General features: G+C 39.2%; 1 protein-coding gene across 1 annotated transcript in view; it reads left to right on the forward strand.

The window, feature by feature from the left end:
- LOC126473573 (probable tyrosyl-DNA phosphodiesterase) overlaps positions 1 to 15,862 on the forward strand; it is a 99,176-nt gene that overhangs the window by 13,916 nt on the left and 69,398 nt on the right. Inside the window, exons 3-4 of the mRNA XM_050100712.1 lie at positions 3,466 to 3,600; positions 14,793 to 15,378. Of these exons, the coding sequence (XP_049956669.1) occupies positions 3,466 to 3,600; positions 14,793 to 15,378 (721 nt within the window). The remainder of the gene's footprint in view (positions 1 to 3,465; positions 3,601 to 14,792; positions 15,379 to 15,862) is intronic.

A 15,862-nucleotide genomic window follows, 5' to 3' on the forward strand; every position in this document is an offset into this window, starting at 1 on the left:
GTCTCAATCTGGCACCAAGTTTTACTCTGCCAGGAAGTTTCTTATCAGCTCACACTCTGCTGCAGAGTGAAAACTCATTTTGGAAACATACCCCAGGCTGTGGCTAAGCCATGTCTCCCCTTTCTTCCAGGAGTGCTAGTCTTGCTAGATTCACAGGAAACCTTCTGTGAAATTTGAAAGATGGGAGGTGAGGTACAGGGGAAGCAAAGCTGTGAGGACAGTCATGATTGTGTAGCTCAGTCAGAAGAGCACTTTCCTGCAAAAGGCAAAGATCCTGAGTTTGACTCTTGGTCCAGCACACAGTTTTAATGTGACAGGAAGTTTCAGATGGCGACTCAGTTCCTCATTTGTCTCTGGAATTTTCTCAAAGGAAGGCTTATGGCACTACATATAGATCAAATCACAGTTAATTGCAAATTCTGTCTGTACATCGCCATGAATTTTAGGAGGCTCACTGTTTCAGATTTGCATCACTGCTAGAGCAATGTTTTATCAGATTTTAATTAACCTCCATTAACCTATGGCAATATGCACTGAATTATGTACTGAGACCTCATTTACCCATTCTGACATATACCGTAATTGTGCCCACAATGTTCTGGTGCAGTACACCGCTAAGACAATTTCTCCCTGCCACTGTTACACAGCTATGGCCCACAGTCAGGTAACAGGATAGGAGAACAAAGGTTCTTCAACACTCCAACAGTTTAGTGACAGTCACACAAATGAGTTAAAAAAGGTTTACTTGTCAAATAATGAAGTGTTCAACACTGCATGTAGTATAACACAAAAAAGGCACTCAGTGACTAAATGCAAATAATCATAGGTTAATTTCACAGTACATAGCAAATGCAATTTACAACTACTGTCTGTTCACTTCTAAGAGTTCACTAAATGACATCCCCTGTCTAAGTCAGCCCTTGACGATGATCGATAACCAAATGGGCAAGAGCTGCTCTTCTGTCTTCTGAGTAGGCTTCTCTCCGTTGTCGTCCCGTCATTGGGGATTGTACTAGGCTGGCGATTGGCCAAGGCGAAGTCGATATCTTCATCCTCAGTACCACTCGTGGCGCTGGTGGAACTCGCACAAGTGGCAAGTCTGTATAGCACTGGCACCAGCTTACATCTTTGTGCCTGTGGTGCTTTCACCTGGGCTGTGTCTTTTTCGGACAACATAGCAGATATCATCTTGCTTGGTACTACGACTCGTGGAAATTCAAGGGAAGGTATCAGCTGATTCAGCTGCAATTGGTACATGTTGGAGGCTATACTGTGACACAAAATGTGGTTACACAGCATACCATTAACATCAGTGGAGGAAGAGTTTTTGTAAATAAGGGACAGTAAGCTGTGGATGCATAGTTTGTAGATTGTAAACATGGTTATCTATAAATATTTTAGTAATGATACAGATACCTGCATTTTAGTTTACTCGAACCCTCAAATAATGTTAGTTCTGACATGCCGTAAGTTACATTAGACTGTGATGCATTTATTCTTTCTGTTCGAACATTGATATTCATTTTTCAGGACAGTCTATCTATAATATACATTATATTTCTATAATGGAAGGAAACATTCCACGTGGGAAAAATTATATATAAAAACAAAGATGAGGTGACTTACCGAACAAAAGCGCTGGCAGGTCGATAGACACACAAACAAACACAAACATACACACAAAATTCAAGCTTTCGCAACAAACTGTTGCCTCATCAGGAAAGAGGGAAGGAGAGGGGAAGACAAAAGGAAGTGGGTTTTAAAGGAGAGGGTAAGGAGTCATTCCAATCCCAGGAGCGGAAAGACTTACCTTAGGGGGAAAAAAGGACAGGTATACACTCGCACACACACGCACATATCCATCCACACATACAGACACAAGCAGACATATTTAAAGACAAAGAGTTTGCCCAAACTCTTTGTCTTTAAATATGTCTGCTTGTGTCTGTATGTGTGGATGGATATGTGCGTGTGTGCGAGTGTATACCTGTCCTTTTTTCCCCCTAAGGTAAGTCTTTCCGCTCCCGGGATTGGAATGACTCCTTACCCTCTCCTTTAAAACCCACTTCCTTTTGTCTTCCCCTCTCCTTCCCTCTTTCCTGATGAGGCAACAGTTTGTTGCGAAAGCTTGAATTTTGTGTGTATGTTTGTGTTTGTTTGTGTGTCTATCGACCTGCCAGCGCTTTTGTTCGGTAAGTCACCTCATCTTTGTTTTTATATACATTATATTTCATTATTTGTGATACGGCATATTACCTCTTTTATTTGCTGCTTATATATAAACTCAGTCTTGAATCTACAGACTTCCTCCCAAAATGTTTTGTCTTTTGTGACAATATTATATTGAAATAGTTCTAATATGTGATAAGTCAGAAAATTATGACCAGCCCTCCACCATTACTATGAGGTTGCCCAATTCATGTGGAGAGCACTAAACTTTTAACAAAGTGTTACAACTGATGGGAATATGTGTACATTGTTTAGCCAGCTCCATGTGCAGTGTGTGGATAGAGCTATTAATTCAAATGGCTATGGCAAATGCCATCTAGGAGGAGATATCACTGAAAAAGTAAGTCTTCAGATACTCGTGTGTTCCCATCATTAATACGGTTGAAATTGGCTGAATATTGCAGAGATCACTAAAAGATGATGAGGTTACTCATTCAAGAATGTTGATATTGGTGGTTTGCTCATGCTCTAAAACAAAACAAAAAATCATAATCTGTGGAGTAATGGACAGAAGAGTAAAATCAGTTCCTGCAGCAAACCATACTCTTGTGAGTATGGAATTATCATTTACAGTTCCAGTGTACAAGAGGAAATTGTAACTGGACCTTGACATGATGCAAGCTAGCTATCTGGTAAACTGAATTGTACTTCACATTATTTTATACTGATGCTCGTGCAAACGTACACCGTCTTCCTCAATGTCTGTCCGGCACAAGTATCAGTGGATACACAGAGAACAATTAAGACAGAATTATGTTCGTGGAAAGCTTTGGTCTTTGTAGAGGGCATAAGGAGAATTGTGAAGTATGTCAACATTGTTGCCAACCACCCCCATCATTTTTTGGCTGATAGCTTCCTCTTCAAACATAGTGTCTTCTAACAGCAATTGTTCGAGGTACAAGGCCACAAAACTGGTACAGCTTGAGGAGGATGATGACGAATTCCATTTGAAATCCTGCCCCTAGATTCATGAGATATTAATTTTATTGGTCACAGCAGTAGGAGAACACCACCTTCTAATCTGCATTAATTGTGTGACCTATGCATTGACATCTCTTGTTATCTATGTTTGTATTCTAAAGACTTAGAGAATGCGTGGCCTGATAAACTGCAAGAGGCTTGCATTCTGAAGAAGTACTAATATGCTGTTAGATGGCTGGTCAAAATCTTCTGGCTGTAAACGTATATTGATTGCTTTGCTGCTGATACCTTACTATCTCATGGTAATCTCAACAGTGGATAAGCTACTAGAGCAACAAGAAGATGCAGAACCTAAACTGCCTCCAGATTATAAGCCAAAGACTACACCATCCATTGTTTTGGCACAGTTGATGATACTACAGGACCTTAATGCCAAAAATGGAATAAAAGGTAAGTCTATAGTTTTTCCTCTCTGTCCATATGCCATAAAATTCGTAGTAGAAGGAGCTTCTAATTGCACCAGCATTTTTGTGTATTCTTACATATTCTGTTAAACTGCAGTATTCATTAATAAGTCAGTCAGTTTCAGAACCATCCAAAAATTACAGATTTTAAACAATAAATAACTGCAGGAGATAGGGCTCAAACCAGTGACCTCAACATCACCAGTTGTTAGCTGGTGACATGTGGATTGCCAGTTCGAGTCCTTCCCCCTACAGTTATTTATCGTTAAAGATCTGTAAGTTGTGGAAGTTTGCAGTACTTATTTATGGAATTTTTAAAATTTGCTCGTACAGTCGATGTATACCTAAAAACGAACACTCGCTACAATGAATGTGCTTCCAGTGTGAAGCATTGGTTCTCACTGACTGCAGTGCTCTTGTAATTAGTATTTTACTATGAATTCTATGTCCCATTGTTTGGTGGAGACACTAGGTATGCAAGTCGAGCATAATTTTTTTTTTTTTTTTTCAAGAAATGCTGACCAAGGTTTGACTAAATGATTAAATGTACTTGACCCTATTGCTAAATACTACAGGTGAGATGTCATGATGTGTCTTTCCAAATCTAAGTTTTCATAGGTGGAGTGGATTGCAGCAATTAAAATCTTCTGCGATAACACAGATGCTCCTCCCTCCTTATACTTGGACGATCTCAATGTGTTTGAATTGTCAGTGCTATCAGCTTTCATTTCATCTATAACGAAGAAACATCAGTCAAATGCAAGAAAGAATAAGCTATGCTCAAATGTGTTCTTCTAGTGAGTTTTCTCCCACACAGCAAGTGCACTAGCACTGGCTCCTAGGTGGAGTGATGGAGCGTAACACATGTAATTGGCGGGCATTAAGGCTCAGCTCAGGTGCCCCCAGAAACTCTGAAAGTACTAAGCCATTCTGCTCCCTCGTTCCATAAGTCAGCAAGTAAATAGGTTGGCTGTAAATTAACCCCAAGTGCAAATTTGTGTTATTGATGACTAGATTATATCTTTTATGTGCTCAGAAACTTGGATGTACTGCAACCCAAACAAAGCGTGTTGAGGGGTAAACAACTTACTCCCTCAGAACTGATGCCTATGCCACCTCTGCATTGAGTTGTTGTTGGTCATGTTCAACATTGTTGTTGTCTGCATTGGAAGCTGAGTGGCAGATCTAATATTGTCACACTAATCCAATTAGTATATTTTTGGGGATCAGATCTGAAGACCGTGGTCCTGTAATTTTACAGATTCTGCTTGATTATCTAATGACTCCATAAATAATGGTTTACTCTTCCTTAAGTAAACCTCCACAAAAAGTATCATAATTTTTTTCTATCTGTCATCTTATTTGTGTAAGAAAATAATCAGTACTGGAAAACTTCTACGTTAATCAGAATTCAAAACTTGTTGTTGCTGCTGCTGTTGCTGCTGCTGCTGCTGCTGTTGTGGTCTTCAGTCCTGAGACTGGTTTGATGCAGCTCTCCATGCTACTCTATCCTGTGCAAGCTGCTTCATCTCCCAGTACGTACTGCAGCCTACATCCTTCTAAATCTGCTTAGTGTATTCATCTCTTGGTCTCCCTCTACGATTTTTACCCTCCACGCTTCCCTCCAATACTAAATTGGTGATCCCTTGATGCCTCAGAGCATGTCCTACCAACCGATCCCTTCTTCTAGTCTAGTTGCGCCACAAACTCCTCTTCTCCACAATTCTATTCAATACCTCCTCATTAGTAATGTGATCTACCCATCTAATCTTCAGCATTCTTCTGTAGCACCACATTTCGAAAGCTTCTATTCTCTTCTTGTCCAGACTATTTATTGTCCATGTTTCACTTCCATGCATGGCTACACTCCATACAAATACTTTCAGAAATGACTTCCTGACACTTAAATCAATACTGGATGTTAACAAATTTCTCTTCTTCAGAAACGCTTTCCTTGCCATTGCCAGTCTACATTTGATATCCTCTCTACTTCGCCCATCATCAGTTATTTTGCTCGCCAAATAGCAAAACTCCTTTACTACTTTAAGTGTCTCATTTCCTAATTTAATTCCCTCAGCATCACCCGACTTAATTCAACTACATTCCGTTATCCTAGTTTTGCTTTTGTTGATGTTCATCTTATATCCTCCTTTCAAGACACTGTCCATTCCGTTCAACTGCTCTTCAAAGTCCTTTCCTGTCTCTGACAGAATTACAATGCCATCAGCAAACCTTAAAGTTTTTATTTCTTCTCCATGGATTTTAATACCTACTCCGAATTTTTCTTTTCTTTTGTTTTGTTTACCGCTTGCTCAGTATGCAGATTGAATAACATTGGGGATTGATTACAACCCTGTCTCACTCCCTTCCCAACCACTGCTTCCCTTTCATGTCCCTGGACTCTTATAACTGCCATCTGGTTTCTGTACAAATTGTAAATAGCCTTTCGCTCCCTGTATTTTATCCCTGCCACCTTCAGAATTTGAAGGTGGGAGTGAAAGGCTATTTACAATTTGTACGGAAACCAGATGGCAGTTATAATAGTCGAGGGACATGAAAGAGAAGCAGTGGTTGGGAAGGGAGTGAGACAGGGTTTGTAGCCTTTCCCCGATGTTATTCAAAACTTAACATTGTAATAAATGATAGTATCAAAAGTTTACCATCATCATCATCATCATCATCATCATCATATCTAACCCATTATACAGTTGCTGATAATCAACAATATGAGTCAATAACATATGTAATTCAGTGTCGTTTTCACTTATCTCGTGGAGTGTCTTCAGTTCTAGTTGCTTAGTATCTGTTCCATGCCCACTTCATTTTCACAGTGACTTACAAATTCTGCCATTCTATGAATTAGGCTTCTGTATGTGGTACCTTAATTTTAAATGTATTTAGCAAAATTGAAAAATAAGTTTTCTCCCAAGCAGTCCCCAGTTGTCACTGCAACATGTTAATTTGCAATTCAGAGATTTCATGTTCCATCTTAAGCATCAAACATAAAGTTCTGCTCTAAAAATTGCCACTTGCTTAGGTGAAAACTTTTAGTGCATTTGCCCCTTATGTTTCATTTGCCATACAGTGTGCTTTCAGGTATGCAGCTGAGTTATTAACTTCATTTTTGTGCACAGTATTTCAATGACCTACCGAACAGTGGCAGCTTGTGCAAAATTATACCATTGTGCTGCAATGGTGTGGTACTTTGGCCTTTTGACTTAAAATAGAAGTGATAATATCTAAATTGAATTTATTAATTGTATGTGTGTAGACTCAATTGCTTAAGTATATTTAATAAAACAACGGAAAATCCATGACGAAATGTACAGTATTATGAGAAGGGAAGTTGCTACTCATCCTATAGCGGAGATGCTGAGTTGCAGATAGACACAACAAAAAGATTTTCACACCTAAAGCTTTTGGCCAATGGCCTTTGTCAACAATAGACACATACTCACACACACTGATGCAAACGCAACTCACACACACACACGACTGCAGTCTCGGGCAACTGTAACCACACTGGTTTCAGTTGTGTGAGACTGCAGTCGTGTGTGTGCTTGCGTGTGTGTGTGTGTGTGTGTGTGTGTGTGTGTGTGTGTGTGTATTGTTGACAAAGGCCATTGGCCGAAAGCTTTAAGTGTAAAAATCTTTTTGTTGTGCCTATCTGTGACTCGGTATCTCCACTATATGTTAAGTATATTTAAATTTCATAATTATTAGTTTATCATTTTGAGGAATAAAATAAAATGGAAAAAAATGTTGGTATTGGCAGAAATTGAAAAAGAGTCTACAGATTACAAGTCTGTGCTTTAGACAACTCGCCCACGGTAGTGTCATGAGAATAACAGTTTAAAATGTCTCATACTCTACACTTGCACAATATGCTACACACAGTTTCAAAGAAAAATACTGACCTTTTGAATTCAGTAATTTGTGGCAAATGATGACTTCACATTAAATATTTTTTCAGAACATGATCTGCCATTCCTAAAACCACTTTGATATTCACGTAAATACTCTCTTGTGTTTGTACTCTTGGCAACTATGTTAATATGCAACTGGTTGCAAGGAAATTCCTTTGTTGTTGATAACGTCTTGTTTATTGCTTTTCTTATGTAATGGGTGTATAAGGGCTGCCTTCCACTCTCATGGAAATTTTCATGTTTTCCAGGTTTTCTCAAAGATTAATTTTAGCTCTTTTTTTAATTTTTAGTAGAGACCATTTCAAAAGTTCTGCTGAAGTTGAATCTTCTCCATTGTCTTTATAAAGCTTTAATAACATCTTCCATTTCTTTCATAGCTGGGGGTAAATGTTTCAGGTTTTCATGAGTGTTTGAGTTAGAACTTCAGTGTAAGGAAAAGATAGATTACTACTTACTGTAAAGATGACACGTTAAGTTGCAGACAGGCACAGTTAAGAGACACTTGCACATTAGCTTTCATACCTGGCCTTTGTCATAAAAAGAAACAAACACCATTCACTCACACAAGCAAGCACACCTCATGCACACATGACCACCATTTGTGGCAGCTTGGATCAGAATTCTGTCAGAGTTGGCAGTCGTTTATGTATGAGATGTGCTTGCTGGTGTGAGTAAATGATGTATGTTTCTCTTTTTTTTCTGATGAAGGCTGTGGCTGAAAGCTAATGGCCGAAAGCTAATGTGTAAGTGTCTCTTAATTGTTTGTGTCTGCAACTTAACGTGTCACCTTTACAGTAAGTAGCAATCTATCTTTTCATTATATTGTTATTGTTCCAACCTGGAGCTTCCATTGTTTGAGTATTAGAACTTATAGATTATGTTCTGGACAATTAAGAAGACAGTCAAAATGTTTTACAGGTATTTCGAAATTTCAGTTTTATGTGTGCCAAATCGATGAGCCTCATCCAAACCCCTCTGTTGTTAGATTTACATTTGAAGCGCATCTGCCTAACTCTTTAAATCTCACTTTCTCCTCAAACGATCTACTGGGCCTCTTTAGCAGATCATCTGCAGAAATCACTTTCATACTAAATTTTAGCCACCACTTAGCATACAGCCTTTTGACTTGTAAGAGTAGTGATCATAACTAACTCTAATATATTAGTTTTACATATATAAACTCAACTGTTGTTTTTATATTTTGTATCAGTGGGAATCGAACCCAGATCTGCAAGTTACCAGTCTGTACTGTTGACCACTCACCCACAGTGCTGTCACAACAATGATGCCTAAAAGCATTCTCATATGCTACTCTTCCACAGTTCACTACACACAATTTCAAAGAAAAATACTAGGTGGAAGGGATGACTTCACAAAGCATGCGCAGTAGAAAACACAGTTGCGTCACTTCTCTAAGTTGACTGCAGTGTAGCTGACCATAATTTCAGCTCTCAACAATGATTTCTAGTTATCGCAGAGAGAATGCTACAAAATATATTTGGATCTGTTTTATTTACATACCTGCATGCATTAAAAGAGAAATGGCATCATTTTATTGTAATTTCTGGCTCGCATTCGAAGAGAAATGGCATAATTTCATTCCAATTTCCGGCTCACATTCAAAGTGAAATGGCAGTGTGCTGTAGCACATTAGCACTTGATAGCTGGCTGTCATTGTGACCTAGTCATCATCTTCTAGTACTGTGACCTGCGTTGTTTTACATACTCACTGCCTGCACTCCAGGCAGTCTGGTCTTCAGAGTATCATGAAAGAATAATGGGATCAACAGTGGACATGTCTGAGAAAGGTGAGGAGCATATCACGCAAAGTGGTCACAATTCGTATTCTGAACAAGAACACCATGGTGAGTCACTCTCCACTTGTGATATTTTTGTTGGGAGGAGTAAAAGATGTAAGCTGAATAAAATACATGCTAATGTGACCACAAAAACATAAAGAAAGAATATTGTAAAAATATTTCCTGGGTCTAAACGAGTTGCCAGAGGGGCCATAAGTAAAACAAAAGCTTTATGGACAATACTTAGCCGGAAGTGATTGACAAAATAGTAAGATACACTAACATATAGATTCAGTCTAAGAAAAAAAGTGTACAGTATTCCAGAGGGAGGGATGCTAAAGAAACTACAAGGTGTGAATTAACAGCATTGTTGGGATTGCTGTATCTTGTTGTGACTAATCATTCTTTAATTAAACTAAAATCAAACTGTGATTTAGCTCATACATGTTTACCTCAGTAACATAAAGACAGCTATTCTTTACATGTGTACAAATTATACCACATGCTCCCATAATCCTCCTGGCCTCAACCTTCATTAGTCTTTGTCCTTACCGTCTAGCACCCTCATTGTTCCCATTTCAGCACTACACAGTATCTCTCCTTTCCACTACCCCCCCCCCCCCCACCGCCCATCCTCCATCTAACCTCCCGACTGCACCTAGTTGCCCTACCCCCTCTCCACCTCACCCCTCTGTGCTTTCGCAAGCAACACTTTAACATCCCCCACCCCTACCCCTACCCTGCTCGTGCGCTATATAGTGAGTAGCATCCATCCTTTTAATAATATTGTTACACACCCACTCATGTTATATAAAATGGTGTGCCCTCTTGAGGGTTAATAAATGGGAATTCTTGCAATGTGTTACTGTTTAGCTTGCAGTTGTGTTTACCTATGATTAACGCAGATAATATTAAGGTAAAGCTTATCGAAGTCAGTGCTGCAAGCACTGAAAATACTAAAACTTCTATAGAACAGCGAATTTAGAACATGTGCTGTTGTTTACAAGATCACAATATTCTCAAGTTACTGAAAGACTCAATATATCATATCAAACTTGACAACCAATGCAGTTTGGTTTTTTTATTTGAATGATGTGTAATGCCGATATTCTGAAACTTTAGGCGAATAAAGCATTGTATCAGGATAGGTGATTAGTTTAAAAAGGAATATCTCCCAAGAACCTTAGTAACTGTGAGGAAATGTCATCTATTCCAAGGGTCTTGTTTAAACCTTTAGCTATTCAGTGCCCTGTTAAATTCTTTTCACAGTATCTCCTGTGCCATGTCATCTTAAACTTACTCCTCCCTTTCTCTAAATTCTCTTCAAGTTCATTTCCCTTGTATAGCACCTCTTATATTCCTTTCACCTTTCAACTTTTCCTTCTTTGCTTTGTGCTGGCTTGCTAAGTGAAGTCTTAATTTTCCTACAAGCAGCATCCATCTTTTCCCTAGTCATGAATGCCTCTTGCTTGCTGTATCTGTTGCATTTTTACAGTTCCTCCATTCATCAATTGAATTGTCTTGTTTGTTATCCAAGGCTTTCTGCGGACCTTGTCTTTTTGCTCATCTGATTCTCTGCTGCATTCATTACTTCATTCCTTAGAGCTACACATTTGTCTTCTATTGTATTTTGTTCTCATTTTGTTGCCTAATGCTTCCTTTGAAACACTCGACAACCTGTGGCTCTTTAAATTTATCCAAGTCCCATCTCCTCAATTTTTATAGTTTAGTAAGTTTTAATCTGCAGTTTACAACCAATAAATTATATTCAGAGTCCACAGCTGCACCTGGAAATGTTTTGCTGTTTAAATCTGGTTTCAAAATCTCTGTCTTACCAATACATAATCAATCTGAAACCTTTCAGTGTCTCAAAGGTCTCTTCCATATATACAGCCTTCTTCCATAATTATTGAACTAAGTATTTGCAATGAAAAAATTGTGCTCTGTGCAAAATTCTACAAGGTTGCTTCCCCTTTCAGTCTTTTTCTCCCAATTCGTGTATTCATATTGCTTTTGTGACAGCCACGAATACCTCTCTTGTGCCATTCTCTTGATTTCAGAGTACAACTTGTACCAAATGTCCTCATTTATTTGCTGGATATATTCCAATCTCTGTCTTACTCTTCAGTTTTTATCCTCTGCAGCTGCCTTGAGTAACATGGAGGTTATTTCCTGATGTCTTAATATATGTCATTCTTGTTAATGTTTTCCCATTGTTCCTCTCACCTCCAATTCTGGGGACAATCTCCTCACTCCTTATCCTAATTGTACCAGTCCAACTATTTTTTGATATCTTTCTATACCACTGCATTTCAAACTCTTCTATTCCCTGCTTTTCTGATTTTCGCACAGCCTATTATTCACTTCCTTACAATGCTGTGTTCCAAACATATGTTCTCAGAAATTGAGTATGCTGTCTGAAACCTAGGAATACTCTCTTTGCCTAGCTAGTCCGCTCTTTATGTCCTCCTTGCTTCATCTGTCTTGTGTTACTTTGTATTTAAGGTGGGAGAATTCCTTCACTTCGTCTACTTCATGACCTCCAATTTTGATATTAAGTTTATTGCTAGTCTCATTTCCACTACCCATCTTCACTTTTGTCATTCTTCGATTCACTCTGTCTGTAACGTGTGCTCATTAGGGTATTTTTCATTCATTAGATCTTGCAATGCTCCCTCACTTTCACTGAGGATGGCAGTGTTATCAGCAAATCTTATTACAAATATCCTTTCACTCTGATTTTCAATCCAACTCCTGAACCTTTCTTCCCACCCCCAGCCCCCAATCTTGGCGCCATCAATGTGTAGATTGAACAGTATGGCTAAAGGCGGCATGCTTGTCTCACACCCGTTATAATCTGGTCACTTCATTGTTTGTCATTGATGCTTATTTTTCCCACTTAGTTCTTGTATGTTTTGTGTATTAACTCTCTCATCATACATTGTTTCAATCTCTTAATCACCTGCAGAGCTAGTCAACATATAAACATGTACTATTATGGTTGGTGTTTGCTTACTCTTCACCTAGGCTGTGATAATACATTCACTACGTTGTTTGTAGTAACAGCCTTTGCCACAGTGGATACATCAGCTCCCATCAGATCACCAAAGTTAAGCACTGTTGGGCGTTGCCGGCACTTGGATGGGTGACCATCCAGGCTGCCATGCACTGTTGCCATTTTTCGTGGTGCACTCAGCCTCGTGATGCCAATTGAGGGACTACTTGACCAACTAGTAGTGGCTCCACTCAACGAAAACCATCATAACCGGGAGAGCGGTGTGCTGACCACACTCCCCCCATATCCGCATCCTTGGCTGAGGATGACATGACGGTTGGATAGTCCTGATGGGCCACTTGTGGACTGAAGACGGAGTGCTTTATGTTGTTTGTAATAGCTTACCCGAATTTCACTTTTCTTATTCATCATTTGATCTACTCCAGCATTACACCTATATGATTTTATCCTTTCAACCATGTACTTACCTGACCAGACGTCCTGTTCTTCCTGCTACAAGTAACTAATTCCCATTATGTTTAAGTTCAACCTGCCCATTTCCTTTTTAAATTCTCTAATCAGGAAGTCCTTTCTGAAGGTATGGGCGATAAATAGTTAAGACAAGAAGAGAAAAGAAGCTTTCAAAATGTGGTGCTAGAGAAGAATGCTGAAGATTAGCTGGATAGATCGCGTAACTAATGAGGAGGGAGGTACTTAATAGAGTTAGAAAGCAGAGGAATTTGTGGCTTAACTTGACTAGAAGAAGTGTTTGGTTGGTTCTGAGGCATCTAGGGATCACCAATTTAGTACTGGAGGGAAGCATGGAGGGTAAAAATCATAGCGAGAGACCAAGATATGAATACACTAAGCCAGTTCAGAAGGATGTAGGTTGCTGTAGTTATTTGGAGATGATGAAGCTTGCACAGGATAGGATAGCATGGAGAGCTGCATCAAACCAGTCTCTGGACTGAAGGCCACAACAGCAACAAAAATCTACTAACGGATTAAGGGAATTAAATTCCACAGTTTTGTTTTTCATGAGAAGGACATCCTTCTGACAAGTTTCACCTGGAGATCCGAATGGGGGACAGAATGTTTTATCCAAGAGGATGTCATACAGTAGAGCTGCATGCCCTCAGAAAAAAATTATGGATGTGGTTTCTTCATGCTTGCAGCCATTTGCAATACTAGTGTAGCAAACTCTTATTGGCCAAATGTTACAAGGCCTGTTCAGTGAAACATCCAGACTGTTGCCCAGCCAACAACTGAAAAGGCTGCTGCCCCTCTTCGGCAACCACAACATTGTCTGGTCTCCACAGATGCCCTCCATTGCGCCAAGGGTACGGCAATCAGTATTGTTTAGGTACCCAAGTGACCCTGCTGCATCAAGGTCCAGGGCCCACAGGAGGATGAGGAGGGGGAGAGGGGGGTTACCCAAGATACCAGACTGCAGATGTCAGTTGCATGCAGTTCCCTTCCCAATGTTTGCCCAAAAACTATTTGAAATTGATCTACATTCATTCACAGCAGCTGTTCCTGTCAGATTTGAAACCAACTATCACTAATAAGCATGACACCCATCTCTGGTCTCTTGTCATTTAGATTCTCCTAACAATTTCAGTTCTTAAGACATGTTACATTTGTGCAAGTGGTGCGCCATTCCTTATAGACATGTTGCACAGTTAGCTTGATACACCAACTATTCAGATAACTTCATTTACAGCGTGGCCATGGGAACATCCAAACACGGTAGCTCTCATCTCCCATTCTGCCACGCCTGCATGTCAACCCATCTTACTGCGCTGATTCCATAAAATGAATGCAATATAAACATCACTTCATTGCCATGTTTTATGATAGTGGTAGAAGGTGAGAGTATCTTTTGGTATCAGTTTGATATCATCTGCACTGCTCCAAAGTGACAAGTGTACACCCTTAAGTGATTAGTATTATATATGGAGAGCTTTCTTGTATTCTATTCATTCCACATCAAAGTGAGGCAGTCATACTAAGGATCCATCGAATATGTATAAAATAAAAATAAAGTAGTACATTTGGGGAAAGTTGGTTAAAAAGCTCTGAAAGGTCTGCTCATGTTTCTGTACTTTTTCCTATCCGTAATTCTAAAAAGTCACTAATTTTTCCGTCTTCCATTGGTTTTGGTCCATAAATACCAAAATTTAATCTTCCTAATGAAGAGTAATAGTTTTAACCTCCCTCGTTTTCATTATATGCAGTATGTGTTGTCACTTAATTTTTTTGTCTACTAGGCTGATTCTCCCTTGAGAAAATTCTCCATACATCATATGTGGACAATGAAATAAATAGAAGGGAAACATATTACATACATTCTGTAAAATTTTTGCTTATTGAATCTGATGATTATTTGCTTTTGTTTCATATTTGAATTTTTTATCTTCATATTGATGTTACTTAGATCAGTTTTTCTACTTTTCAGGAAAAGGGAATGTGCCTAAAAATAAACCTGCAGTGCAGGAAGCTGCTAGTTCCAGCACATTTATGAGGGATGTCTACAAGCAATCTCAAGCTCCTAAGAAACAAGCTCATACAACAGTAAATAGCCCAAGTACATCTGTTGGATCTAGAAGTTCCAGTTCAGATTCCAGAGAATCTAAGAGGAATGTCCAACAGAAGACATCCACAGAAAAATTGAAAGAACGTTTTTCGGAAGCATCCTCTTCAAGTAATTATTCAAATAACCAAGCAACACATGATAAAGGTGCTGAGAGACTGAGTAAGGAATCCCGCTTGGAGATGAAAAGGAAGATCAGGGAACAGTGGGACAACATCTCGTCAGTGGTACCTGTCAGTGACAATGTACTGGAGAAGCTAGCAGCTGGTGCGCCGTACAATTTTTTCCTTACAACAGTGCTCGATTCTAGGCCAACTCATTCAGAGATGACATCGATTACATTTGCTGATTTACTACATCCTTCGCTTGGTGAATTGAAAGCATCATTACAAGTGAATTTTATGGTTGAACTGGAATGGCTGTTGGAGCAGTACGACTCCCATGGCTACAAGTTAGTTTCACACATGTTTATACGCATTAATCAAATTGTACATATATGGTAGTAAGACCTCATCAAAACATGTATTTGCAAATAAGGATAATTCATCTGAAATACTCATACATGTGGTGGAGAAGCAGTAGTCAGGAAAGAAAAGTTTAAGATTCAGGACTGCAGGCTATAAATGAGAAATAGAGAAAAATTGTTGTAATGACAAGGAGGGAAGGGCAGGTTGCAGAAGTTAAGTTGATGTTAGATTTGTGGACGTTCCTGTACTTGAAGTTCTGAGTTATCAGTGTTTAGTAAAAGCACCCAAATTACTCAGTGACACAGGCAGAATGTTGATAGTTGTTTTGTTGGAGAGAATACCTTGTGACAAGTTACTGTGTTTTACCTGTACGTTTAATCCCCACTGGCAGCCTTGTATACATCATGTCAACATGTGAAGCTTAGCAGCAGTTGCACGCCAGCTAATGTATGATGCGCATTGCTTACC

The sequence above is a fragment of the Schistocerca serialis genome, chromosome 4 (genome assembly GCF_023864345.2).
Source record: "Schistocerca serialis cubense isolate TAMUIC-IGC-003099 chromosome 4, iqSchSeri2.2, whole genome shotgun sequence".
In the NCBI taxonomy this organism is placed as follows: Eukaryota; Metazoa; Arthropoda; class Insecta; order Orthoptera; family Acrididae; genus Schistocerca; species Schistocerca serialis.